Genomic DNA, 27,150 nt, shown 5'->3' with positions numbered 1-27,150 from the left:
TATAATGCCTGTGCTCTGTGCGCTCTGTGCGCTCTGTGCGCTCTGTGCCAACAGAGCCAACAGGGCCAACAGAGCCAACAGGGCATATCACGTGACTCAGCCTTGCTCTCCTATGGATCCTTCCACCTGTCCAATGAGTGTGGTGAGTCGCGCCAATGCAACTCGTGACCGGTCTTCCTCAAGGCTGTGTCTAACACATAGCTAGTAATTCCAAAAGGCACCCCGAGCAGCGGTCTCTATGAATAGTTAGCGTAAATCGCTCCGTACAGCGGGATAGACTTACTTAGTCAGTGATTTAAATGATATACCCTGCGCAGCGGTTCTATATATATAGCTAGTTTCTCTAGATTTAGTTAGATAGGTAGGCAGGTAGTTCTTTAGTTCTATTGGTTTAGTAAGTAGTTTAGTTTAGTTATTTTTCGTAATTTTCTCTCATCGCTCGTAGAGAGACACCCATCTATAAGTATTCGTCGAAGATCTTGTTAGTAGCACCATTAAACTAGGGCGAGGCTACTAGCCATGGGTATTAACTCGTACGGCGGTGGGTATGGTCTCTTCTCAACGCGCACACTCAACTAGAGGAAGTCCTCTCTATTAGTAACTTGGTTGCTTATATTTTCTATGAAAGATAGTTCCTTAGAACTATATAAGAAGAACTATAGTCTAGGGTCGGCGCCCTAGCTAATCATAACGCTATTTATCACTTCTAACTTCTCTTATTACAGTAGTTATACTCTCTCCGTAGCTAACTTATATTATCTACTAAACTATATAGTTCTTAGTAATAGAGAACCCTGCTTATACCTTATGTCTTCCTTAACTAGCTTACGCTATCCTAGGATTATTACTAAGAGCCCTAACCTAGTTAGGATTAGTAGGGATCCTTAACACCGGGCCTTATTAAGCTTCGCCAATATATACGTACTCTTCTCTTAATTCGCTTTTATAATTTTAAACGATCTAAATCATCGAAAGACTAATTTCTTTTCTATAGATATATTTATTAATTCTACGATGTTATAACTAAGAATTAATATACTTACTTTAAATAGTTCGAAATATAAACTATATCGCTTATCGAAATATTTTTTCCTAAGTCTTCGTATTCTATTTAGATAAGCTACTATCTCTTCTAGATCTTTATTTCGTCTTTCGAGGGCCTAGGCTCTTATAGTAATTAAGTCTATAGTGTCGATAATCTTATTCTAATTTATAATATTCTAGGTCGTAATCTTAAGCTTAATCGATAGAATCGGTCTATCTAAGAATTTAATATCGTATAATATTATCTCGATATCGACTTTAATAGTTATTTAATCTATCTAAAGAATAGTATAAAGATAGTGTATCTATATATCTTCTCTATTCGTTTAGTATATTTTTAAAAGAGTATTCGTAATATCTCTATATTTTATCTTTATTTATTTATTTATCTAAGAGTAATAGACCGAAGTAATTACGCGTTTAATTCTATATTTTTCGATGAGTTCTTTTACTTATCTCTTATTCTCGGGTTCGCCGTTATATACTAATCTTCTAAATAGACTATAACGATAGATAATCTCTTCGTATAAAAACTTCGTTACTATTATACTATTAATAGATATAATATCTCTAGATTTAACTTAGTCGCTTATATTATTTCGCGCTTCTATAAGATATCTTTTTCCTTAAGATATCGATATTAAAGTGTAATCGATATTAATCTACTTCTAGCGTATATCGACTAATGTTAGAAATATCTTATTATATAATCTTCTACTTTCGCGAAACTAATATTCCGAGTAGATCTTAACGAATTTCTAAACGTTCCGATACTAATCCTCTTAGAAATAACGATCGGCTACTCGCTAATATATAGCTTTACGTCTAAAGTATTTAGCATCATTATACATTGCTTCGAGAATTCTCTTCTTCTCGGTATTATTATTAATCACCCGTCTACTTAGTCTATTCGCTGTTAGTTTTCTAAATAAATGGCCCCCGCGGACGAAGAAGTTCATTAAATTCTTTTATAACTATCGGAAATTCTTATTACTTATTTCGTAAGGACGCTATTAATCTTAAAGATACTTCGTAAGCTACTTCGAACCTTCTAAGTATTTATCTTTAAAGAGCTAGACTACGCGCGGTACTACTAAGCTCGCGGATTGATCTCTCGCGCGTACTACTATTAGTCGTATTATTACGAAATCTCGGCGAGTAACGTTTTATTTAATCGGACGAATATTTTCGCGAACGATTAGTATTCTCACCTCGATCTAATCGTTAATCTCTTCTTCTCTCTTCGTCTCTTTAAGATTTTTCTCGATTAAAGAACGGCGAGATAGAATATTCGTAACTATATTTTTCTTACTAAATATATATTATATATTAAAGTTAAATTTACGAATCTAGACTAACTATTAATTAATTATTACTCTTAGTAAATCTATCGATTATCGATTAAGTTACGTAGCGAGAGTTATTACGTTAGTTTCTACGATAAAGCGTACGGTATATAATTATCTTTTAAACTTCTTAAGAGCTTTTAGTAATCCCCGAGCTTCTTTCTTAAGAGTATCGTATTTTAGCTCGACTTTTATCTATACTTCGCTCTCGTATTTTATAGCTTAACGGATTTCGATAATTAAGTTAACTTATATAATTACGCCTCTCTATTCTCGGTCGCTCGCGTTAACTATAAGAATAATCTATTCGCTATTCTCACTATAATCTAAGCTAACTAGAGTAGGAGGCGACGATAAGATAAGTTTTAAGGCGCTTATACTTTCATCGTAAGCTTTTTTCTAGATTTAAACTATATTCTTTCGGAGTAAGACGTATAACGATTTAGTAATAATTACGAAATAAAAGATCTAGATACGATAATATACGTAGATTCTAAGAAAGTTACGGAGCTTTAGTTAGTTCGTCGAAATAGACTAGTTTCGAATCTTATCGATCTTCGATTTTTAAGGATATCGTTTATCTCGATCGTAGATATACCCGACTACTTCGATTTTATTTATATAGAGCTATAGCTTCTAGTCTATAATCGTAGCGTCGACCCTTTCGAGATTAGTTAGTATCTCGTCTAGATTCGTTAAATACTCTAATATAAAGCGACGTATTCCTAGAACTACTTCTTTCTATCCGTAATCGGTCTTTAGTTCTTTCATCGCGATATTATCTAAGAATAGTCGTGTACGTTCCGGAATCTATTCGTATAAAATGCGATTCGTAATACGTATAAACTAGACTATAGAATTAGTCGCTCCTTAAGATAATATTACGCATCGAACTAACTCAATAAGTATATAAATATCCGTAAGATCTCGGCTCTTCTTTATAAGCTCCATTTAATCGTATCCGGAAAGCTAGTTTAGAAGGAAAGTTATTTATATTTCTAAGAATTCTTTAATAAAGTCGTTTAAAGAAGAGAGTAAGTTAGCGTCCCTTATTATCACTAAATTAATATTCTAAGTAGTAATTATTAGTCGATATTCTCTAAACTTTTTCTTTTTAACTAGAAAGAAGAGATTTCTATATGAGCTATAACTAAACTTAAAGAGGCGCGACTAAATCTTATTCTTAATTAGCTTAATTACGATCGGCTCGAGTATCTTAGAGACTAGAAAACTCTTCGTCTACTATAGAATATACGATATAGTTCGGATCGCCTAAGGCGGCGCTATATCGTAATAGATCCTTCTAATCTCTTCGATATTCTAGGCTAAAGCGTCTTCTCGGTTATATAGAATTTTCACTAAGACTTTCTTCTTAAGGAGTGTTAAGTTAGGTTCGATAATTAGCTTTTCTAGGCGCTCCGATATTAGACGTTCCTCGTAAGAAAATATTATAAGTCTAGAGTATATTTATTTAGAGAATCGGTACGATCGTCCGTTAAACGTAGCTTATTTCTTCGTAATAGCCTTTACTCTCTAGTTTAGTAATTCTCCGAATGTTAAGCCGTTCTATCGATCGATATCTATAGGCCTTATCTTATTAGCTTTTCTCTTATAGAGAGTATTAATTTAAGCTTTTAACGACCGCTTAAATCTAAGACGTTTATATCGCTATTTATTTTCTAGGTCTTATCTTAAGGCTTCGTCGTTAACTAGCCTCGACGATCTCACGAATTACTCATTATTCTATACGTCGAAAGGTCTAACTAAGAACTATAGCTTCTAGAGGTCGTCGTCGCTTATTACGAAAGAATTCGTTATTAAGATTAGATTATTGTCCTAGTCTATCTTAAAGTCGAGGGCTAGCGTTCTAGGTTTCTTCTAAGCCCTTATTAACGCGAGTATAGGCTTCTTCATCGTCTTATACTCGCTTAGTCTTTTAAAGAGGCTAAGTATATAAGCTCGAATATCGTAGATATATCTCGATTCTTATCGAAGTTAGAAGTAGTCTATATAACTATTTATACTCTCTTATCGACGTAGCTATTCATTAAACCTATAATATAAGTATCCTCGTCCTTTTCCTAGATTAATTCTTAAGCTACCTTCTAAAATGATCTTCTTAAGATAAAACGATACGTTAGATCTATAATATTTATTATATAGATATTTATTAAGACCTCGATTCTAGCGATGCTAACTATAAAATCTTTAATTATTTCTATAAACTTTTCTCGGTCGTCGTTAAAGTCTACGGCGTCGTAAATAAACTTAGCTTTTCGTATATATTAAGATAGTTTCATCTCTTTAACTAGGGCGAGGGTTATTAGATTAATCTCGGCTTTAGTATTTAGTAAGGAGTCTTTATATCGGCCTCTTATCTTTATAGATAGATAGGGGCACCTACTATAGTATAGTCTTAAGCGAATCGGGCGATTCACTAATGAATTTATTTACATCGTACCGACTTTAGTAGTAGATTTCTCTTTCGCTTACGTAAGTCTTACGCCGCTATCTCTTAAAGTATAACCCTAATGAACGAGCTCTTACTTATCTTCGTCGTAATACTAATATTTACGGAAGAACTACTCGTTCCGAATCTCTTTTATCGATAGTAAGTTCTCTATTTAAATTAAGATCTCTTAGTTTAATAGATAATTTACGATCTTTCCGGCACTATTTAGATTCTATAATAATATCTTTCGAAGAGATCTAGATCTAGACCTAGGCGGTTCGTACGTAGTCTCTTTTATAGTTCGGGGACATAATAATATCTAACGAAGCTAAGAGGGCCCTAGTGAATCTCTTATTATAGTATTCTAGGAGGTCGGGTTACGTAACCGCTTATTCTATATATTATATAGGGAAATTCTCGATCTCTAATTAGTCGAGCTAATCGAATCTAGCGAATTATCTACGATTCCGTTATATACGATTTCTTTATTAGATCTCGTTCGTCGCGTTATATATCGTCTCGATTCTTCTACCGAAGATTCGTAAGCTCTAATCCGAGAGTATTTCGCTTATATATATTCGTCTTATTAAGGGGCTAAGCGCTTTTCTAGAGTATCTACGTAAGCTTTACTCTAGGGCTAATCTACATAAATTTCTTTTAGATCTATAGCATTCGAGATATAGAAATTATCTTCGGAGTCGTCTAGAGTAGCGTAATTAGATCTCGATTCGACTACGTAAATAATACTTAATCTCGCTTCTAGTGACGTAGAATTAGGGTCTCGTATACTATAAGGCTATTTAAACGTAACTTTTAAATTCTTATTAATCTCTCGCGTAATCTATTCTAATCTTTCTATCTTTATCTCTCTCGTAGAAATTAATAGAGTAGATAAAGAACGATCTTAATCTCGAAACTTTCTAAGAGCGATTCTATATTTCGAATTAAGATATAACGCTTCTATAGCTTTTTAGTATACTTACTAAGAATTATCTCGTAGTACGTATCCCGGCTAATTATAAAGAAAATAATTTTCTTTAGAACTACTTAAGTTTAAACTCATCGACTAGACTATCTATCGTAGTACTACGATATTTCTTTAAATCGAACCGAACGATTCTAGAATTACTGATCACGTAAGAGCTAGATCGCTTTCTAAGGAACGCCTTTTAATATCTTAATTAGTCGAGTTATAAAGTCTAAAGTAATAGCGTCTCGCGTCTAGATTAATAGTGTTAGTGCTTTCATTAAACGAGATAATTTCTTCATCGATTAATTATTTCTCTTAGAAGTAGAAGGTCGATTTATTAGCGACGGAGCATTTTTATCGAACTTCGTTTTATTATTCGTGCGGTCGTTACGACGACGTTATTCTTACGATTCTTTCTTTCGAACGACTAAGGGTCGAGTCTTCCTTTCGTACGCTAGTTCTTAGAACTTCTCGTTAAGCACTTCTTACGTAAATTTCTTATTTTTATTATTAATATTTTATAGTTCTTTTATCTAATTTCAATATTTCTAAAAGTTCGAATTCTCCGGTTTTTAATTTATTAAATTCTATTTCTTTCGAATCTTATTTATATAAGTCTTTAGTAATTCTAATAAAAGAAGGCGATGATAAGTATAGTTAGTCTTAGCTTCGATTTTAATTAGATAAATTATAGTCTTACGAAATTAACGAAGATATAGCTCTAGACTTTAAGACTTCTTTCGTCGATACTTCGCGAGTGCCTAAAGATATTAAATACTTATTATTTACTATACTTCGTCTCGATCTTTATATTTATCTAAGATCTTCTCTTTAAACTTTTTCTACTTTATTACGTTATACTTAGCGAGCTCTTTATAGCGTTCTTTCTCTACTTTAGATATAAAGCGAATAGATCTACGAATACGTTCTCCGCTTAATATAATTTAATTATATTTATATAGTTTTTTAAACTTCTTAAAGAAAAAGATAGCGTTCTTCTTATTAAAGTATAAAAGATTACTATTTCCGTTTAAGCTCTAAGATATTTCTCTTATTAATATTACGGTAGGAGGAACGTATAACGATTATACCGTCGAATTCGACGTCGATAGATCTTATAAGCTAATACTTAATATTATAGAAGACTCTAGCTTTCCTTTACTATTCGATCCTTCCGTAGACGACATTTTTTTTATTAAATTATTCTTACTTCTTCTCTTATAATCGAAATAGTGTAAAATCTTAATAACGAAACTAAAAGATTTAGATATTTTATTATTTTTAGTACTTTTATTATTATTTTTTCTCTTCTTCTTTTTATCTCTTCATCGACTTTCTCGTTAAGCTTCTTTCTTATCTTCACTAGTAATTTTCATTAAAATTCTAGATTCACTTCCCGGCTAGTAGCGCTCTAACTTCGCTTATTTTAGTGAGTTTAGTCTAATCGCTTATTTTTATTATTTCTTAAGTAGATCTGCGTTCTTCGACTCCTTCTAAGCTTCTTAAGTTAGGAGTTTTTAGGGTTAAACGTATTCCTATATTTCTAGAAGATACTTCTCTCTCATTTCTTCTAGGTAGTCTAAATAGTCGTTAAGTCGTTAGTCTCTACCTTACATAGTGGTAGTAAATATATATAGCTAGTAATTCTAAAAGGCACCTCGAGTAGCGGTCTCTATGAATAGTCAGCGTAAATCGCTCCGTACAGCGGGATAGACTTACTCAGCCAGTGATTTAAATAGTATACTCTGCGCAGCGGTTCTATATATATAGCTAGTTTCTCTAGATTTAGTTAGATAGGTAGGTAGGCAATTCTTTAGTTCTATTGGTTTAATAAGTAGTTTATTTTAGTTATTTTTCGTAATTTTCTCTTATCGCTCGTAGAGAGACGCCCATCTGTAAGTATTCGTCGAAGATCTTGTTGATGGTATCACTAAACTAGGGCGAGGCTACTAGCCATAGGCATTAACTCGTACGACGGTGAGTATGGTCTCTTCTTAACGCGCACACTTAACTAGGGGAAGTCCTCTCTATTAGTAACTTAGTTACTTATGTATTGTATGAAAGATAGTCCCCCAGAACTATATAAGAAGAACCATAGTCTAGGGTCGGCGCCCTAGCCAATTATAACGCTATTCACCACTTCTAACTTCTCCCATTACACTAACTATATATAATAATAACATTAATATAACTTCTCCGTATATAATCTCTGAACTATAAATACGCATTAAATCTCTAAGTTCTAGTGTAAGGAGGCGAGTAGAACTTAAGACTAATTTCAGAACATATAATTAAGAAAGAAAAAGAATAAGTGATAAAAGATAAGCTCATTCCATCATCGAACGAAGATATCGCGATAAGGTTAAAAATAAACTAAAAGAACTATGTTATACACTATACGAGATTAAACATCGGCTACGCTCGTAGAGTGAGGCCTCTAACTATATTGAGATGATTGAATCCTCCACTGGCATGAAAAAGTGCCGTATTATCGACGATGCTATTAACTATATTCACGAGTCGAAAATTAACTTTCGATATATGACGGACGAAGTCTAAAGCCTTAGGAGTTAGATTAGCCACCTTAAGAATAAAGCACATACCATGACATCTTAATGGGGATTATAGAATTATAATGTTAATCGAATTAAATATGAATAAAGAGGAATCCTATGTTCACTAGTCTAAGCGTTGTAGACAGCTAGAACGTCGTGGCGGTGACGAAGAACGCAGAGATTTAGTATAAACTATTTCTCTAAGCCTAGAATACTACCTTAAGTTTAGGAAGGATTAATATAGATAATTACGTACTTAGATAGAATTAACTAAGTATTCGACTAAGCGGTAGTCGTATTAGAAAGTCGTCGATTATAAGTCTATTTATCTTCGTAGAGGGATAGAATGATGATAACTTACTTAATATAATAACCACCGTCTTTCTAGATAGCTTCTAGATAATGATTAGTCTATTCTCCGAACTGGCGTCGTTCTTAAGCGCTTAAGTAGCCCTCACTACTCGTTATGAATCATTATTTTCTAATTCGTTTTCTCCTTAATATATCTCTCGGGGATAGGGTCTACGTATTTCCGATGAAAAGAAATCGTAGCGGAAATATAGACATTTCTAGAAACCCCGTTTATTAGCTCATTTATTGCACTTCCCTACTCTGGATATACATATCGATCATCTAAGGTGTTCACGACTAAAGCGTAATCGAGGGAGTCCTAAGGAAGCCGACTTTCCTCTATCATTATTATAAAAGAACCTAATAGTCACTCGAAAGTAAACGATATCGTTTATTCGTCGCCTCTAATCTATCGTCACTATTAAGCTATTAAATATATTTTCTATAACTCTCCTACGTACTAGCCATAAAGATAAACTTAGCCTCATCACGTAGTTACAGCCCGCCTAAGAATTACTCTACTTAAAACTCCACTAGCTAGAACTTATCGTTAATAATTAATGCCTTAGAATCGTTAATAGACGTAGACCTAGAAATAGTAACCTCGCACCGACCTAAAGATCTCTAAGAAGAATAAGGGCATATCATCTAAAAAGTACTACGTGAAACTAAGCCAATGTATTACTTAGAACTGTTTGAAGCGCTTTGGCGGGAAGGGATACCTATCCGCGACTAGAGTCAAAGCCATTAGGAAAGCGGACGCGATACGGAGTCCTGAGTCGGTTGACCTCCTCCAACGAAAACGAGGTCGTTGTCATCTTAGTGTGGACCGATGCCTCGACTAGATTTTGAAACCTGTGCTGAAACCATGCGTGATATCTTGGCGGCTCAAGAGGAAGTAAATCGACGCCGAGCTCACCTCGCGCCTCACCCGACTGGCGCCGCTTTTAAACATCGCTCACCCCCTCTCTCACCCGCCCTCACCTTTCACTCACCTTCACTCACTCACCCTCACCCACGACCTCGCTCTGCCCCCTCGACGACCGTTTTTGTCCTCGCGCTAAACATGGATCCTCAGTCCGTGGCCGCCCAGCGTCACCAATCTCGGAGTCTGGCACGCGGGTCCATAGGTTGGCGTCCCGATTTCCGTCCCGTTTCAAGTAATTTTTTCCCGTGTCAGGGCCTAGCATAAGTACCCGATCCCCCGTCAGCCTTTTATGCGGTTGACATCATCGACTCTGCTCGATTTTCGAAGCGGTAGAATCCTCGCCTTTTCCAGGGAGGGACAGAGCTAATTGGAACTTCCCTTTAGCCTTTCAACCATTCTGCGTAAGTAGATGGTGGCTATTGTCCCCGATCGAGCATTGAAGACATGCCGAACGTGACATGAATGGAGAGAAGGAAAACCTCCGTGAGAATCTATACGGGGCCGAATTACCTGCAATCGGCTTATTTTTAAACCGCAGCCATCATCGCCCCGCCGTTTCCGACTCCCGCCTGCGCTTCGCACGTACCTCACATTCGACAACAATAGCACTTTCCAGCTTCAGCGCTTGACGCTTACCGATATGTCTATTCGCCAGAGAAGCTCTTTGTGACCTCCGCGGACCTTCCTTCTTATCCAGGAGTGGCGCCTACGACCGTGGTTCTCCTGCGTCAGCGTCTTGAGCAATTGCGGGCGCTTTCCTTTCTCCTTCCGGTGGTGACGGGTCATATACTTTTCACCGTGCGCGTCGCCCGCTTCCACGTTCCAGGCATCTCAAACAATGCTAGCGAATCTGAGCTGGAAAATCGTCATTCGCACGGTTCCTGCAGAAGAGTTGGTCGGCGAAAGCGCCCGCTTTCATTGAAGTCTCGTATGGGCATCTGAATCCCCTTTCCGTGGGTTTCTTCAGCAGTCGAGGGCAAAAGGGGTGGGGGAATCGGGGTGGTTCTGGAGGACCACTCAGCCTGGCTGGGCCGGCCGGTGAAGAGTTGAACCGAACTGCTTGTCAAGGATGGTCGTCTCAGCTCCAATCTGTCGCAATGGTTCGGAGCATGAAATTACCCCAGGCACCAATGCCGGCTCACGAGCGTCTGTCTCTGTTAACCACGCTTTCGCTAGCGGTCAGTTATCGAGTCACTAACATGATACATCCTTATTGACGAAGCTTCAGAGAGTGAGAGTAGTGCCTCTAGCAGATTGGCGTCCCCACAAGATCAGTCTCCGAGCGAGAGCGAACATCCTTCCCAGGTTCACAGTGGCATGTATCCACAACTGTATGGTCAGCAACATGAGCGAAAACGACTCGGCTCGAATGATCTCGTGGCGTATGCTTAGCAGCGCGCATACGAGTATAGCCAGGCCAGGAAACCGGGACCACAACACATGACCGATCGTGCACTGCATGTTCTTAAGAGTGGCGGCCACAGTGCAGCACCCTCCTGCCAGAATAGCGCCGAGGAGCATAATGGACATACGTGGCATTCTGAAAGGCCTATATAGTCACATTCCCCCGTCAACGGTAGCCGGCCCAACAATGTGGAAGAGCAGATGGTGGGAGTGTTGTAACGGGAAGTAAATACGTTGGAAGTACAGCCTTGGCCTTGGAAACCCCAACTCACAACAAACGGGCGGACGAAGGATCACCAATATAGCCAAGAAGCCGTTACGCGCGCTACAGCGGTTGCACCGAAACGGAAACAAAACTTCAGCAAAAGAATAAAGACAGGCTATCTAACATGTCGGAGACGGAAGAAGAAATGTAATGAAGCCCAACCAGTTTGTGAGTTTAGCTAACTTCACTTCCGAATTACTGTTCTCTAATTTCTACACTCAACAGGCAACCAGTGTGTTCGAGGTGGCTTTACTTATAAAGGCTACAGTGTGAGCGGGCGCGTCATTCCAACTAAGCCCCTCCCGGCCTACACCTTTGTGCCGCTATAGTCTAAGGACGGTTAGGTTAATATATCTAAGGCTCCGCCTTCTATTAGGCCTCAGATGAAAACTAGTCATCCGAGTCGTCCACCCGCCCATTATGAAGGCGGTCATGCGAAACCGATATCTAGAGATAATAATGATGAGCAGCTTCCACCTCCATATGAGTCGAGCACACCACGAAACGAACCTTAAAACCCACCGTCTAATTATGGTTAACAATAATGGCCATCGTAATAGACTTAAAGTTCTAGCTCTAACTATGTCTTCCCTTTATCTAATGTCAGTCGATTAGAGTAGTCTTTAAGTGCTCGACCTCGAGAAATATCTTAATCGCTAACTAAAAGCGCATCTTACTCTCAAAATTCTCTATCTTCTCATTAAGATTAGCCTAGCGTATAAATGTAATATCTCTTCTAGTATACGGCATCGCCGCCTATAGGTCCTCATCCGCCGCCGGCTCCTTCGCCACAATAATAAAGTTAATAGCACTAGCCCGAGTATACGCCCGCGTACCCTTCGTCTCCGAGTCATTTAATAGAACTAACTCATTCTCGAATGTTATCTTCTGGCTTCCGCTACCCGAAATCTAACTTTAAAATTTTTAGTTAAGAAGACGTTAAGAAATCTAAGATATTAAGATCGGTTTAGTATAATTACTTCGATCCGACCTTAGTGTATGAGCGTCAACGGTGCGAACGGACTCTTAAACGATATAATACGGCTTATAAGCTAGATAGTGAACTTACCGAATATAAAGTGAGTAATCTCTTACTTAAAGTAGTTAATCTAAGTTAAGACACTATTCATAAATTCTCATCTAGAATCACAGTAAAGACTATATCGATCTCGGCGTTAAGATCGAGGCGCCGTTCACATACACATATAGATACAATCTTAAAATTTAAGACAATGTGTATATAGGTAAAAGGTGTACGTTTAACGATGCCGATATAGTTAAAATTAAACCTCGAACTATCATCGCTCCCGGCGTCACCATCTTAATAATAGACTACGGCAAAGATCTTAAGCATAGGAAAGGCACTAAGGGTTTCTGGATCGTAGGGAACGTCATTATAGCTTCCGAAGTGGTAATCGGTGCTAAAGCTGTCATCTATTTAGGTGTGAGGATTGGAGAAGGCGCAACGGTTGAACCTTGCGCAGTGGTTCGCGGGTCGCTCAGAGCTAGCCCAACTAAAATAATTGATACGATTCCTCACTAGGTGCTGGAAGAGGATTAGACAAGGCTTTGGTGTTTCTATATGCTCGGAAGTGGACACCGTTATCTAATCCTGGACGGTATTGCCGAACGCGTCTGTGAATTGCGGAGTGTGTCAGAGCGTGAGCAATGGCAGGAGCTGTTATGGAATTGCCCGCAATTGGAAATCCCTCCTCCTTGCGTGCAACGGGAAGGTTTTATCTTCGGGCCCTTGGATGCTACCCCCTTCAAGAAAGCGGTAAATGGTTTCTGATCCAACCAGTCAATCCAACCCCTCCGTTTCTGCCGCCCCGACTGCCTCCACCGCCTGAGCTCGCTCAAGCTCTCTGGAATCGGGATTGGGCTGTACCGCATGCCTTCCGGCTGGTATGCCCGTGGACTTGATAGCGAGGATGCTCGCCGACTTCTTCGCCTTGACGCTTCCGAGCGCTGGCGTTCGTCGGAATAGCTGATGGGCTTTCGACAGTGCGGACAAGTATCCTGCTCCTTCAGCCACGAAGTCACGCATTCTTCATGAAACCCATGATTGCAGGGAAGCACAGTGACCTCACTGCCCAACTCGACATTGTTCATGCAGATCCAAAATTCGGCTTTGCCGTCATCGCTCAGCATTTCCCTGTCTACCCTCTTCTTCCCGAGCGGCGATCCGATGGCCTCTTCTAATGTCGGTGGGGGCGCGGTGCTGCCGTTTTGCCGTTCCATGAGCTGCGTCATGATCCGATCAAAGGCTTCTTGGATGACTTCATCTTCGTGGAGGCGCCAACGGTATAGCACTCCGGCATCTCTCTCCTGCACCCAATGCCCAGGATGAAAGTGCTGAACAATGCTGACGCTCCCGTTTTGGAATCACCATGACGTTGCTGTCAACGAGGAAGTGTCGAAGAACGACCAGTACGAGCGGAAAAATAGTGTTGGGGCAGCTTGAATGCACGATAAATAGCCTGCCCAGAGAACGGTGCAACTCGCCCAGGACCTTCGCCATCGCCATTGCCCATTGCCATTGCCAAACCCCGCCCGACTTCACACTGAGGTGCCGCCGTTTGGCTTGTCAGGGCATGACGTTGAACGCGCTGTATGCAAGAGTTTCGGGTTCCGGCCGAATAAAGACGACACTTCCAATGTCGGAATCTTGTTTTGGCCGCTGGTGATAACGGATCAGCCCCGGGTTCTGATGTCGGCTCGGGCAGTCCTGCTTTGTGGATGCTCTGACACGCAGGACCAATTCGCATTCCCTCATGTGGGCACTTGAGTCGTAGACTCGGTGAAAATGGGTTTTCCGCGGCACAGTCAGGATCCTTGCACTCTATCTTTTCCCATTGACATGTCCCTAAATAAGTCCATTCTTCTTCAGCCCTGACGACCCGGGGCTGCGTTGACCATTTTTCTGTTGTCATGCTGAGTATGTAATTGGTTGTCTTCCGATAGTACTGTGTAGACTCTCTAAGAAGACTTAGCCTCCGTGGCATCTTCGACCGAGAACCCGTCTGGCGTGCCAAGCCCTTGTGATCACGTATACTCAGGTGATCCGTAAATGTTCCAGGCGAGCAGGGTACGAGCCTCGCGAGTAATTATGGCCCAAAGTCCGTGAAGCAGGTGGACGTTCCTTAGAATAATGCTTGGCCGGGGGGCCGGCAAGTTTCAGGGATCTGACGCCGTTCGGATCTGTCCAATGGAAACTTCCACCTAATGACTGTCTTCGTATATAGACGCCATGAGAAGTCCGGACTTATGCGGACACCAGACTCCGCACCAGACATTTCATTGCGTAGGGATGCACGTTAGTCTCCGAGCCTCTTGTTTTACACCACCCCGCCGTGAATGGCGCTTATTGGCAGTCGTCTTGTGGCTCGAGGGGCATATATGGACGCAATACAAACGTCTTGTCGATATGACTAAATCGGAAGGCTTAGGTACATCACGTGAAAGAGATTGCCATACTTATTGAGGGTGTTGTATTTGATTAGGGTTCGCTTTCGCATTAAATCTGTCACGATGTCACATTTTGAAGCAGAAGCCATTGCTCATCGTTGTGAAGCCTGAGTTCAACGATTGGCGATCAGTCTGGCTAGGAACGTGGGGTCGAGGTTCGCGAAGCAAGTCGCAGGCACTGAACTCCTCGCACTGTGCACAAGCTAGACCGTTAGACACAGGAATCTTGACTGGTGGAGCGCGAGTAGTGCTCTTACTGAGTTCCTAGGCACCCACAAGCATGCGAGCCTCAACAGGCAATTAAGTGTTTGTAGGTGACCGGTCAACTTGTGTTCAAGGCTGCTCGGTGGCGCCCTTGATCATGTCGTCGGTGACCACCTTGACAATTTCATGCTCGTCCTCGACGTGGTGGATCTTGAGCTTGTCGGAGTCCTGATCTACCTTGATGTCCTTCAGGTACAGCATGACCTCGTTCTGGTCACCGAAGATGGCAGCAACCTCCTCGAGGGGAAGGCCCTTGGTCTCCGGCAGATAGATCCACATGGCGACGAAGCCGACGGTGACGATGGAGATGAAGACCAAAAAGAAACGCCAGCCGATGTTGGCAAAGGCCGTCGAGGCCGCTTCTAGGTACACCAAGTCTGTGAGGGCCTTGGTGCTCACGCTGAGCGAGAAGCCCTTGCCCCGGATGTGGTTGGGGAACATTTCTCCGAAAAAGACGATGCCAGCCACGTCGACGCCGATCGCGTACATGAAGATGAACATGTAGAGCGCCGCTACGCCCATGTGCAATCCCGCGGTGCTGTGCGCCTGGCCTTCCCCCGTAAATGACGCGACCATGGCAGCCTCGATCGACAGGCACACCGCGCAGCCTCCGAGCCCCAGCAGCATCAGCGGACGACGTCCAATCTTATCAATCAGCATTGCTCCGACCAGGTTCCCGATGATTGGGACCGTGTGGTAGCCGGCCTGAAGGCAGATCTGTTGGTGGCTGTTATAGCCCAGCTGCCCGTAAAGCACTGACGCGTAGTTTGTGATGACCAGCACCGCCGTGCTCTCTCCGAGAAAGGCGTATCCGATGGCCAGCAAGCTCCGCTTACGGTACGTTGGCTTCTGGAACATGTGCTTCCACGAATGGTCCAGTGTCCGGTCCAGCTCGATCTGTTTCCGGATCTGGTAGAACTCGCGACGCGCGAATTCGTGGCCCGTATCATTGTGCGCGTGATGCAGATCTTTCACAACGTCCCAAGCCTTGTCCGGGTGGTCTTTCATCAAAAGCCACCGTGGCGACTCGGGAATGAAAGGGAGGATCAAGATCATGAACGTGGAGAAGACGATAGACATGCCTAACGGGCCGCGCCATTGCGCTTCGGGACTATTCTGGATCGAGTTGAAGGCCAGTCCCATATAAGCGGCGAAAGCATAGCCTGTGGCGATGAGCATGCCGTTCATTCCCACGAAGAATCCTCGCCAATGCGGTGGGGCCAGCTCCGAGCTGTAAACTGGGCCTGAGGAAGGAAGTATCGTCAGACATAGATGATTCGCGCCGGAATCGATTCATCTTGTTCACTTACAGACTTGTATCAATCCCGACCCGGCTCCAGCAATAAATCGGAAAGCAATGAACATGCCGACACTTTGACTGGCCGTTACCAGCGCCCCTCCGACGACAGACAAGGTGGCGGTGTAGAGAATGGCCGACTTTCGGCCCCATCTGTCCATGATCATCTCGGCGGTGAAAATCCCGAAGAGAGCCCCGGCCTAAAAGAACACAGACAGTCATCAACGTCTAGAATGTAGTCCAGAGAGAAGGTTCTCGTACTTGGAAGACACCATTCATGGCCCCAATCAAACCATGAGCGTTGGCGCTAAGCCCATGCTCAGTAACCAGACCCATGTACTTCAGAAATCCTGGCTGGGACAGTGTGGTGCCGATGATGGCTGCGGGAATGTCAGCTCCCATGTATTTCTGTTCTCTGGGTCAAGGTATTCTCACCGGCTGGATAGCCGAAGGCGACGTTGCCCATGGATATGAAGAAGCATATCCAAAAATTTCGCAAGTTGAACTCGCGTTGCTTGGCAGCCATAGTGACGAGTGGTCGGTTGGCTAGTTCGTTCGTCCAAGAATGAAGAGCACAGATCTCGGGCACCTATGACTTCGATACCTACATATATCCTAAGGGCGAAATCTGGGGTCAGGAGGCAGTGTGATATATATTCCTCATCCACCAACCCCGCGGGGCGGTCAGGTTATTCTAGGCTTTCCCCCGTGGGCAGGGGCTCCTTTCGTTGCACGCAAGCATGAAGTTTACCACCCCCCCCGGTGATCTCGAGAGCCGTCACACCGGAGATCCGGAGATTACAATCTGCGAGAACACAATCTCCCAATCACCTTTTCACCATCCAGGCCGAGAAGCCCGTACGCTTTGTATACTGCAGGACACATGCTATGAATCGATTTTTGAACACTATGAAGATCTTCTAATTACTGCACGGCGCCTGAGAAGGTGGAAGTCAACGATCTACTAAACCTAATACGGTGGCTGAGGTTTGGGGCAACACTTGGTCCACGTGACAGACAGCCATGGCAGACTATAGCCAGTTCGGAAGCCTCTGTGAGGAATGGCTCAATCTTGTCCAGGACAAAGGCATTGTATTTCCTGTGGCATTGCTCAACACCCAAGAACAGCGTCGAACCTTCCGTACCGCGAGTAATGTGGCTCGGTGCCGTGCGAGCGAAGACGCACTGAAAAAGCAAGAGGGTCTTGATGTTACCACGCAGACGAAGTCCATCCTCTGCCGCGACTTTCAAGAGATCGGCGCCCGTGTTTACTGGCCTTATCCGATCGCCCGCAGTCAAGAAACGAAACTAGGAGAACTCCAGAATGGCGACTCGTGCAAAGTGTTGCTCTATTTTCACGGCGGTGGCTTCCTCAGCGGCAATTTGTCGACCGAGGACGGGACGTGTGTGCAGCTGGCCAGCCAGGGCAACATCGTTGTGGTCTCGATCAACTACAGACACACCCCTGAATGGACGTATCCCCACCCATTTGACGACGCGTGGGATGCCAGATGCCAGGTTCTGCATCAACCACAAACCCTAGGCCTTCCCCCGAATATCGACCTGTACGTCGCTGGGATCAGCAGCGGTGCCAACCTGGCCGCAAGTCTAACGGTCAGAGAGAGGATGGTAAGTGGCTTTCGCTCGACTGGAGAATGTGTGATGCTGAGCAACTGTGGAAAGGCCAACGATGTCAAGATCCAGGGTCAGGCTCTGTGGATGCCATGGCTGTGTCATCCCGATAGTTTTCCTTTCCATGCCATTGAAAGACCAGAAAAATCATCCCCAATCCAATGCAGGCACGCTCCGCTGCTGCCATATTCTTTAGTCGAGGCTTTCGCCGAGATGCTCCAAGTCGACGATGAAGGTCGACGGGATGTCATCACCAATCCATTGCTCTGCAGCGAAATAGTGATGGAACGAATGCCACCGACACATATCCTGGTCTGCGGCAACGACCCGCTGAGGGACCATGGCATGCTGTTTGCAGACAAATTAGATTCTTCCGGGTATGTAAGATCATCACCCTAAGGAGAGGCCGGATTGCTCATGAATTTCTACACAGCGTTCAAGTTCGATCGAAGATTTACCCGGGACTTCCACATGGATTCAGAAGAGTGAATGGACTCCGGAGTAACAGTATCTGGGATAATGATTTGCGGGAAGGGATACAATGGCTACTGAAGACCGGCCGGTCGCTGTAATGAATGCGGAGAGATAAGACCCCAAGAGCCTGCGCAGACTTCTGGTAATGCTCAAAAGACGGCCATGGCGTTGGGTGGGCTTGCCACAGCGCCGCTATAATTCAATGGAACGCTGCAGAGGAAGAATGTCCACCGATTTAGCTTCACACATGCCTCTGATAGCCTTTCCAAGTCGAAGAGCTCTCCAATAGGAGTTCCCCAGCCCGCAAGGAGGACTGGGTGAAGAAAATACTCAGGATCAGTTGGTGCTGCGGCAAGGGTCAGTCGAGGAAGAACATGTCCTTGCGACAGGGTTTGCGTTGAAGAACTTACGCGTGCATTCGAACGCGGGTGAGTCCGCGGCTACCGCGGCGAATTGCCTATCCCACAGCCAACGAGTCGTCTCTTCTGACTGTGCCAGCCCTGGGAAAGCAAATTTGGTTGATATGTCTTTCCTTTGATCTGCAGAAAGCTGACGATACGCTGAGACGTAACCTGCGGTGTCTGTTAGTCACGAAGAGCGACGGCCCGGAAGGATAACGCACCGGTTCGAATGAAAAGAATGTCGCCTGTCAGGAGCTCGATATTCTTCTCTGCCGTTATTCTCTTGATCTGCTCAACGGTGACGGGCGAAGTTGCCAAAGGATCGAACTCGTACGCGTTGGTCTGAGCCCAGTCGTAGAAATCGATCAACACGCCTCTCCCAGCAATAGCCTGTTCCGCCCATTCTCCGATTCCATTCACACCAGGTTTATCTAGCCCATGAATGACATCTTGGGTGATACTGCACCAGTCAGGCCGTACTCTTTGGGCCGTAGGATATCCTTACCCATTGTAGAACATCTTTTCTTTTTGGTAAGCAAAGTGCCGGAAACTATCCCATTGAGAGCTGCATTGAGTGTTGAAAGAGATCTAGTAAAAGAAATGTGATCAGCTCCGCTCTGGATCTCCACCACGGGGCCAACTTACACTATCATCGTTGATGACATGAGGCTCCTTATTGATCAGCTTTTGCTCAAAGCTCGGGCGTCCAAGCAAGCCAGGGTTGATCGCATTGAGAGGAAGGCTGGCAAAGAATTTGGTCAGCTGCTGATGGGGAAAATTATGGCAAAAAGTGCAGAGTTACTTGAGACACACTCGTGTGCCTGTGATGATTTGATTTCTTGCTGCTTGCAGAACTCTGTCCGCAGTCAAATGATTGAGTGATCCCAGGGATGAATCCTTCCACAAGCCCCAAGCTGAATAGGGAGGGTCTCCTGCCGACAGAGGAAGTTCGTCAAACCGTGGAAGCTTTTCGCGGTTCATAATTGTTGGATGGGCATGGAAGCTGGCTTCGAGATGAGGCGCGAGTAGTTTTCTTCCAGAACTATCTCGTGTCGAAGCCAGCAAAGAACGTTCCAGACCATCTAGAGGTCGCAAGGAGATTATCGGATTTCCTGTCTCCGCGAACTCCGGAGATCCAGCCCGGTCGGACTATTAAACATCGACCTGGAGATCAGACTATCCCTCGAAAAGTCAAGGACCGATCCGATGCGAAAAGATGGGCCAACCGGGTTATCTGAGAGTTCAACTGAGCCCAAGAGGCAGCCTGGATGATTTCGACCACTGGAGACTTGAGTCTTTCAAGCAGACACCGTGGGCGACTCAGCAGAAATATTTCACGGCAATCGATGACCCCGATCCCACCAAACCGTACCGCTCAGAAGTTGTGTACGACATCAACAACGTTGACGCGGTGGACCTAGATAAACTGCTGCAAGAATGGTCCTCTCCTAGGGCCACGATGACTTTGCTCCTCTACAAACGATTAGACTTTGCCGCGCACAGGGGCAAGGAGATCCCTCCGGACGATGGCATCGTTGTGGTCAATTCGCTTACACCCGAAAACAACACAGAGGTTCTGGAGGACTACCACGCATGGTATCGAACCGAGCACATCCAAAAATTGATGCAGATCCCAGGGTGGCGCACTGGGAGCCGATATCAGTTGTTGGATCAGCGCGGAGAATGCGCCGAATATGCCGGCCCCTTCATGGCCGTGCATCAGTACGACCGAGAGAACGGTCTTGGAGGTTCGGAATGGACCAAGTCAGTGGTGTCGGAGTGGACGAAGAAGATCGATATGAGAATGGCGAAGCGCCCTCACAGAAGAGTATTCAAGATAGATCGATACGCAATATTTTGAATGGGTTGACTTATGTGATATGTGAAAAAAAGGCACCTTGTCCCCACGCCAATAGTGTATGTATCATCCAGTACCGAATCATGAAATAGTTGACAGAAGCTCTGGACAATAAAACCCCACAATTCGAGCACTACTCCAAGATGCTGGGCAAGTTGAACAAGTTCCAGTACTCGTCGAGATTCATAGTCTGTGTCGCCCCGACACTCTTGCCTCTGGTCTCGGCGAGTGTCATTCCATTTCCCAAGTATGCAAAGCGATTGGGTCGAATGCCGCCCAAATACTCAAAGTGATAGTCTTCCCACCGTGGTTCTTTCAGTGCTTCAATGAAATGGTACGAGCTACCACAGTAGATGGCCACAATCTTGCCGTCCGTCGTCCCTTGTTTGTACCAGCTGCTGCAGGATGACGACCAGACCGTGTTCGCGAGATAAGCCCGACAATGTTCGTTGAAATCATCTTGGGCGGTCACGGTCACATCCATCGACTTGACTCCCTGCTTTTGCAGCTTGGCGATACATTTGGCGATGTAGACCGCCGTGATCTGAATCGCTTGAACCAATGACCCGTTTGAGATGGGCGAGTTGGGCCCGATGAACGCTAAAGTCACTCGTCAGTAGGAGCCTCATACCCGGGAATGGGACATACTGAAGTAGTTGGGAAATCCGGCCACCGTGATTCCAAAGTATCCCTCGGGTGAGTCGGCCCACTGGTCGACGAGGTCAACGTTCCCCTTGCCGATGATGGGAAATCGCGGTTTGAAAGAGTTGTCAAAACCGGTGGCACAGCAAATCACGTCGCACTCGATCAGTCGGCCATCTTTGGTGACAATGCCTTTTGTAGTAATGTGGTCCAGGTTTCTCCATTCCAAGCTGACATTATCTTCCAACAAAGCCTCCAGAAACCCCTGTCCAGGTGTGAGCCGGCGGCACCCTACAGGGAATTCAGGCACGAGTTGTTGAGCGATTTGCCGGCCTTTGTCCGAAGTACCCAAGCGCTCTCTCATCGACACGGAGAACATCTTCATTGCCTCTTCTTGGTCAGGAGACCCCAGGATGAATTGCTTGAAGCCTTGAATGCGACCATCTTGGAGTTTCCTCCGATGTTGGCGGAGGTATTCGGGGTCCGCTTTGAATCGTGCGAGCTCTTGAAGAGAGTAATTGAGGGTCTCGTCGACATCAGGATCATCTGGTCCCGGCTCGCTGATTCCCACACTTGGTGTGATCCAGGTCTGGGATCGAGCAAATAGGGCGGTTTTGCGGGCTTTTTTGGCCACTTGGGGCAGAATTTGAATCCCAGATGAACCAATGCCAATGACGGCGACCGCTTTGTCCGTGAAATCATAAGACTGGTCCCAATCCGCAGAGTGCATCAGCTTCCCTTCGAAAAGGTCGATCCCCGGTATGACCGGCCAGTTCCAGTTGTCGAGAACTCCACCGGCGTTGATGAAGACGTCGCAGACATCGATCAACTGTTCGCCATTTTGCTCGACCGTAAGTTGCCATTTTCCATGCATATCGAGCCATTCGGCACGTTTGATCTCGTGATTGAATTTCACAAACTCACTACACCGGTATTTGTTGAACGTCTTCTTCATGTATTCGTGAATCTGTTCCGACGTCGCATAGTAGTTGGGCCACTCAGGAAACGGTTCGAAGCTGTACTCGTAGTTGTGGGCGGGAATATCACACTGGCAGCCGGGATATCTCGTCCAGGTCAGCAAAAACATCGTGCTCGCCGTGGGAGAATTTACCTGTTCACGAGCCATGTTCCGCCCTGGTCGGAATTCTTCTCGTAGATTTGGAACTCGAGATTTGTGTCTGCCATTTTCGACCTGATAATCATTGCCATCATCAATCCCGAGTAGCCCATCCCCATGCACACGACGCGCAGACTCCTTGGTGTGCCAATAGGTACATCTTGATATGAATACGAGATCTGACCTATGTCGCCCATTGTCAATGTTTGTGTCTGGATTTTCTTGATCTGCCGGGATTGATGTTGATGAAGGCACTTTCCAAGATTTAAAATCTCCCAATGAAACAGTTTTTTCAATGTCGTTCAATGAAGTTCCCTTCTGACAGACTTGTCAAATATTCTGTTATGCTCCCGAGATACCGTGGCGAGTGCTGTAGACGTTGCGGCGATCAACAACTCCGCCTTCTCCGGGTGCATCGAACCTCGCCAACCTTGAATCGCTAACCTGAGTCTGGGAATTTTTCATCACCAAATCTTCGTCACTCCACTCAGCGCCTTTCTTGAGTGCCATGAAGGCGATGTGTCCTGCCTTAGTGAGTGTCAAACAATTGGGGCGATATGGATACAGAGCTTTGGTAATGCCTTGTTCCATTGCGACGGCATTGTTCTAGGCGACACTGACTTCTATAGGGAATCAAAAATTCGTCTCTTGGGGCGTATCACACAGTCAGAGCATGAATTTTTGCTCGAAACTCTTCGAAGCAGTCCTTCCGAACTCCAGTGCGTCCACGATGATGAGAAGTGGCATTTGCTCTCCCACTATACCCAAGTTCTTAGCGAGGGCATGCCCGTCGACGAAATAAACTATCTAAAACAGAGAAAAGCCTTGTCCTTGCCATGCCCCCATATCCGAGACGAGCTTTTTGCCAATTTCCTGCGCTATGTATATCCATCAACACCCTTCCTCGACATCGACAACTTTTACCTGCGAAACCTAGATGGCGACAACCTGGAGTCTGGTAAGAGAAGCCTCTTGCTGACACAGGCCGTTTTATATGCTGGATCTCAGTTCACCGATCTCTCTACTTTGAAAGAGCTGGGCTTTGACTCCAGGCGGAAAGCCTGCCAACATTTTCATGGAAACGTCAAGGTTGGGAAAAACTTGAGCTCTTGTTTGAGTTGCAATTGACATCTTGTAGATGATTCGGTGCCTTGGGATCGACAAAGATGTGTATTCGAACATTTCGGCATGCCTTTTGATGAATGGCTCACAATCTGACGCTGGAGAAGAGATAAATCCTCGGTACTGGATTGATCAAGCGGTGTCATTGGCGTTTCGGATAGGTTTACACAGGCGAAACCCAAAGTACCAAACCGACTCGAGTCGAGCGAGGCTTCAAACGCGTCTTTGGTGGTCGTGCTACACCAAAGATCGTCTTTCTTCATTCCCCAACCTGGAACGATCGCGAATCATGGACACCGAGTACAGTATTACCGCCCTCAGACGGCAAGATTTTGAAAAAGCCATCTTACATCCCAAAATCACGATCTTTGCCGAGGACTTTGTCCGTGAATACAACGCACTAGTTCTGAGTTCCGTTCAGTTGGTCAGACTTTGCATTCTGATCGGTCGAGTAGTCGAAACGTTGCAGATCGCTGAACCTCTACATAAGGATCTCCGAGACTATGTCTCGTCGGGTAGTAATACCAAGACTGAGCCAACCCCGGTCTTCAGGCCAGTGTTGAATCATCGGCAACAACACTTGTCGGTCGAAGATCGAGCACAGCTCGCAGGTCTCAGAATTTCGCGCACAGGAGGCAGACTCCAGCTGATCCAGTCGTCATTTTCGCGGATCGTCTGTGGCGTCTCCATGTGTGTAGGGTGCCACTGGCCTGGAGATGGCAATCCAAGTATCACCAATGTTGACTGCCAGCAAGAGAAGAGCATTGGAAAGATTCTTGGCAGCACCCGAGCGCGCTCTATGGCATCTCTGTCACGTTTACTCGGTGAGGTCTTGCGGAAAGACCTTGTTTCCTACCTCCCGACTGAAGCGGCTGGCTTCCTCAACGCTGCGATTAGGCTACACCATCCGCGGGACTCGATAGCGAGTGGTCACAGCACCAAAGGCAATCCCGGCATAAGAGTGTTCATCGAGGCCGAGAGGATTCTGCGCGCTCGATCTTGGACACTGGCTAAAGAGTGTGTTGAAGACTGGGTTGAAACTCCTGCTGGTGATTTAGCTCAAGCGCGATCTGAAGGGAATGAATTGAACGATGGTTTCACAGAGCAGAGCATTTCTCCGAGTTAGGGAATACCAGAGCCAGCGCAACGGTTTGACCACAAGGCCGTCGCTGTGTACGCAGAATATCTACTCCAGTAGTTGTCATCAAGTTTGTCCCGTCGCTTCTACCAATCAGCGAAAGGTCGGTACGTCGACGAATGGCGCAAAGGCTTTGACTCCCCAGTAACCCACCATCTTCACACAGATATCACGAACGTAAGAGACCTCTTCTCTGGTGGCTCCGTTTCGTAACATCCCCAGCATGTGGCCTGAGGCTTGAAGTGGACAGTCGCTGGCCAGCAGCGCCGAGACAATGATCTGGCTGGTCTCAAAGACAGGCAGGATATCCGGAAATGAAAAGACGTGCGCATAAAGGAGCTCTGAGACAGCGAGGATCAGAAGACAGCTACGCTGAGCAGATCGGCTTTATCCGGCAATGGGTCAAAATCGTACCTCGCATGATAAAATCATAGTCCGGACTCGCTTTCTTCGACTTCGCGCCCCTTTCGCTGCTCTCGCCGTACACGCTTGTGAGGAATTCCTTTCCCCGCGCCACGGCCACCTCGTGGTCTTCATTTCCCCTGAGACAATATTAGATTGATTGGTCCCTTTGGAAGCCTGGAAGGCCAGTCTGCAAGGAAGAAAGTCTCCTGTAAAGATGGTGTTAACCAACTCACCGGTAGCAGTGTTCATCGTGCAGCTCGTTAGGTGTCACATCGGAAAGACTTCTCAACGCGCTACCAACCTGAATCAAGACACCCAAGGTCAATGGACCAGACCTCAAATCATGGGGTCTGTCTCAGAACTCACCCTTGCGGCCCCAATGATCCCCACCAGGCAGGTCAACACCTCTCGGATCAGCCTGGTTTGGTGCATGCGTTCACCTTGGGGAATATAAGACTCGAAGAGGATCGTGTAAAGTGCAGCAACTTCTTCGGGATAGTTAAGCGCAGCGAGACACGCGACGGCCGACAAATACCAAGAAGGGCGATGGCTAGGTCGACTCTGCGCGGCGAGAGTGGCATAGAACTCGTCTCTAGACAGACACGTGCTGCTGGCCATGGTTGAAGATGGTTCAGTCTTCCCTGTACAGTATCACCGAAATAGATAGAGGGGGAATTCGCCCTTGAACTCTATGTAAAAGGAGCGCGATGTGATAGCATCCCGCCCTCTCCGGAGGTGCATCTCCGGCGCCACACACCAGGGGGGAATTTACCTTGGGCTTGCCCCCGACGGACTCGGTTGGCATTATTATTGCGGTCTCACGCCTTTGACCATCCTGGGCCAGGAAGTTGGGCAAAGCACAGTCTCTGAAGATGGCCATTCTTCTCCTACCCACGGTTTCCTTTGCGACGAAAGAGAAACAACAGCGCGTGAGCTTTATTTTGAGCCCCTCGTTGCGTGTTATATCCCGCTGACGTAGCTCCTTGGGTCGCAGTTTTTCTCCCTTCTCCAAAGCGTGGCCGAAGAAAGCTGGGCGGACGAACCAGACTGTCTCGGCTACTGCTGGTTGGTTTCTGTCGTGCCAGCAGAGCTGCGCGTTTGTGGCTTTGAGCTCTATTCGAACGCCGCGGCCTTGACAGAGGTCCATCGAGCTGGCACGGCCTACGGAAGGTTCAAAACGGCTCTCACGCAGGAGGAACTGGCACCTCCTCCCTCCCGCGACGACCTGAGATTTTGGTGTCCCGTGCTAGACCCCTGCCCAGAACTGAACAAATCTCACGGTGAAGATACCCCGTTGACTTTCTTGGTGAGCAAATATCAGCTGGACAGCTCAGAGAGACGAGAGGCATTGCTGAAGGACTTTGAATCGGAGCACGGAGAAGCTCAAAGCACCACTTCTGCAACACGCATTGTTGCCACCGCGCCTGACAGTCATGATGTGGTCACGGTGCACATTGCACACTCTACCGCGCTCGATGATTTGAGGTGCAAGAAGATTGAGGAACAGTCTAGGTATGTGATAAGGATGCTTCCATTGTCGGCCCTGGTGATTATGTACTCATGCGGTCTCACACAGGATGCGAGAAATGGGGGTGCGAGAGACTTGCCATCTCTGGCGGACATCTTCAGTCGGATTTCTTCGTGGAAATTCTGCCAGGGAAAGTTCCAGTAAAGCTGAGCCTCGGGCGCAGGTCGGACGAGACATCATGGAGTACGGAGTACGGAGTACAGGGGGCGGATTAATAGATGCCATGGCCCCTGGGTGTTGTCAGTAGTGCGAGGGTACCCCGTACCCCAGCGCCCCTCGGCCTCCCGGCGAGCCGGCTCGCAGCCTAGGGTTCCCCGAGCTTGTTTATTAGAGCCCAGAATTACTCCGTACCCCCCCCCCCCATATCTTTCTAGCAGTCCCGGAGGTCCTCGCTTCCACCCACTTCAGACATCCATCATCGGTTGCGTGTCCCAGAAATGTCCAAGTCCCATCAGTCTGGCGTCGCGAAATGTAAGGCCTGCGTCGCAT

General features: G+C 45.4%; 9 protein-coding genes across 9 annotated transcripts; 4 read left to right on the top strand and 5 right to left on the bottom strand.

The window, feature by feature from the left end:
* Window positions 1-13,203: 13,203 nt before the first annotated feature.
* Z519_09224 (uncharacterized protein) lies at window positions 13,204-13,568 on the bottom strand (the record flags this gene model as incomplete). Its single annotated transcript, XM_016766948.1, has 1 exon — window positions 13,204-13,568. A coding segment is annotated over one exon (363 nt), but the record flags the coding sequence as incomplete, so codon positions are not given.
* Window positions 13,569-15,116: 1,548 nt separating this feature from the next.
* On the bottom strand, window positions 15,117-16,870 carry Z519_09223 (uncharacterized protein; the record flags this gene model as incomplete). The annotated part of the gene is made up of 4 exons (XM_016766947.1): window positions 15,117-16,291; window positions 16,358-16,544; window positions 16,606-16,724; window positions 16,780-16,870. 4 exons carry the CDS (start codon window positions 16,868-16,870, stop codon window positions 15,117-15,119), a joined length of 1,572 nt encoding a protein of 523 aa, XP_016617245.1.
* Window positions 16,871-17,367: 497 nt separating this feature from the next.
* Window positions 17,368-18,548, top strand: Z519_09222 (uncharacterized protein; the record flags this gene model as incomplete). The annotated part of the gene is made up of 3 exons (XM_016766946.1): window positions 17,368-17,973; window positions 18,028-18,353; window positions 18,410-18,548. 3 exons carry the CDS (start codon window positions 17,368-17,370, stop codon window positions 18,546-18,548), a joined length of 1,071 nt encoding a protein of 356 aa, XP_016617244.1.
* A 51-nt stretch (window positions 18,549-18,599) lies between these two features.
* On the bottom strand, window positions 18,600-19,832 carry Z519_09221 (uncharacterized protein; the record flags this gene model as incomplete). The annotated part of the gene is made up of 6 exons (XM_016766945.1): window positions 18,600-18,796; window positions 18,861-19,022; window positions 19,073-19,311; window positions 19,357-19,439; window positions 19,497-19,593; window positions 19,654-19,832. 6 exons carry the CDS (start codon window positions 19,830-19,832, stop codon window positions 18,600-18,602), a joined length of 957 nt encoding a protein of 318 aa, XP_016617243.1.
* A 235-nt stretch (window positions 19,833-20,067) lies between these two features.
* On the top strand, window positions 20,068-20,712 carry Z519_09220 (uncharacterized protein; the record flags this gene model as incomplete). The annotated part of the gene is made up of 1 exon (XM_016766944.1): window positions 20,068-20,712. The coding sequence occupies one exon, from the start codon at window positions 20,068-20,070 to the stop codon at window positions 20,710-20,712; it is 645 nt and encodes a 214-aa protein (XP_016617242.1).
* Window positions 20,713-20,842: 130 nt separating this feature from the next.
* Window positions 20,843-22,665, bottom strand: Z519_09219 (uncharacterized protein; the record flags this gene model as incomplete). Its single annotated transcript, XM_016766943.1, has 3 exons — window positions 20,843-21,309; window positions 21,358-22,415; window positions 22,463-22,665. The coding sequence occupies 3 exons, from the start codon at window positions 22,663-22,665 to the stop codon at window positions 20,843-20,845; spliced, it is 1,728 nt and encodes a 575-aa protein (XP_016617241.1).
* A 360-nt stretch (window positions 22,666-23,025) lies between these two features.
* Window positions 23,026-24,716, top strand: Z519_09218 (uncharacterized protein; the record flags this gene model as incomplete). The annotated part of the gene is made up of 3 exons (XM_016766942.1): window positions 23,026-23,042; window positions 23,098-23,557; window positions 23,607-24,716. The coding sequence occupies 3 exons, from the start codon at window positions 23,026-23,028 to the stop codon at window positions 24,714-24,716; spliced, it is 1,587 nt and encodes a 528-aa protein (XP_016617240.1).
* A 105-nt stretch (window positions 24,717-24,821) lies between these two features.
* Window positions 24,822-25,751, bottom strand: Z519_09217 (uncharacterized protein; the record flags this gene model as incomplete). Its single annotated transcript, XM_016766941.1, has 4 exons — window positions 24,822-25,069; window positions 25,143-25,270; window positions 25,367-25,434; window positions 25,500-25,751. The coding sequence occupies 4 exons, from the start codon at window positions 25,749-25,751 to the stop codon at window positions 24,822-24,824; spliced, it is 696 nt and encodes a 231-aa protein (XP_016617239.1).
* Window positions 25,752-26,005: 254 nt separating this feature from the next.
* On the top strand, window positions 26,006-26,805 carry Z519_09216 (uncharacterized protein; the record flags this gene model as incomplete). Its single annotated transcript, XM_016766940.1, has 2 exons — window positions 26,006-26,062; window positions 26,128-26,805. 2 exons carry the CDS (start codon window positions 26,006-26,008, stop codon window positions 26,803-26,805), a joined length of 735 nt encoding a protein of 244 aa, XP_016617238.1.
* Window positions 26,806-27,150: the final 345 nt, after the last annotated feature.

This window comes from Cladophialophora bantiana (assembly GCF_000835475.1).
Source record: "Cladophialophora bantiana CBS 173.52 unplaced genomic scaffold supercont1.14, whole genome shotgun sequence".
Classification (NCBI taxonomy): Eukaryota; Fungi; Ascomycota; class Eurotiomycetes; order Chaetothyriales; family Herpotrichiellaceae; genus Cladophialophora; species Cladophialophora bantiana.
This window is presented reverse-complemented; position numbering and strand designations above follow the sequence as displayed.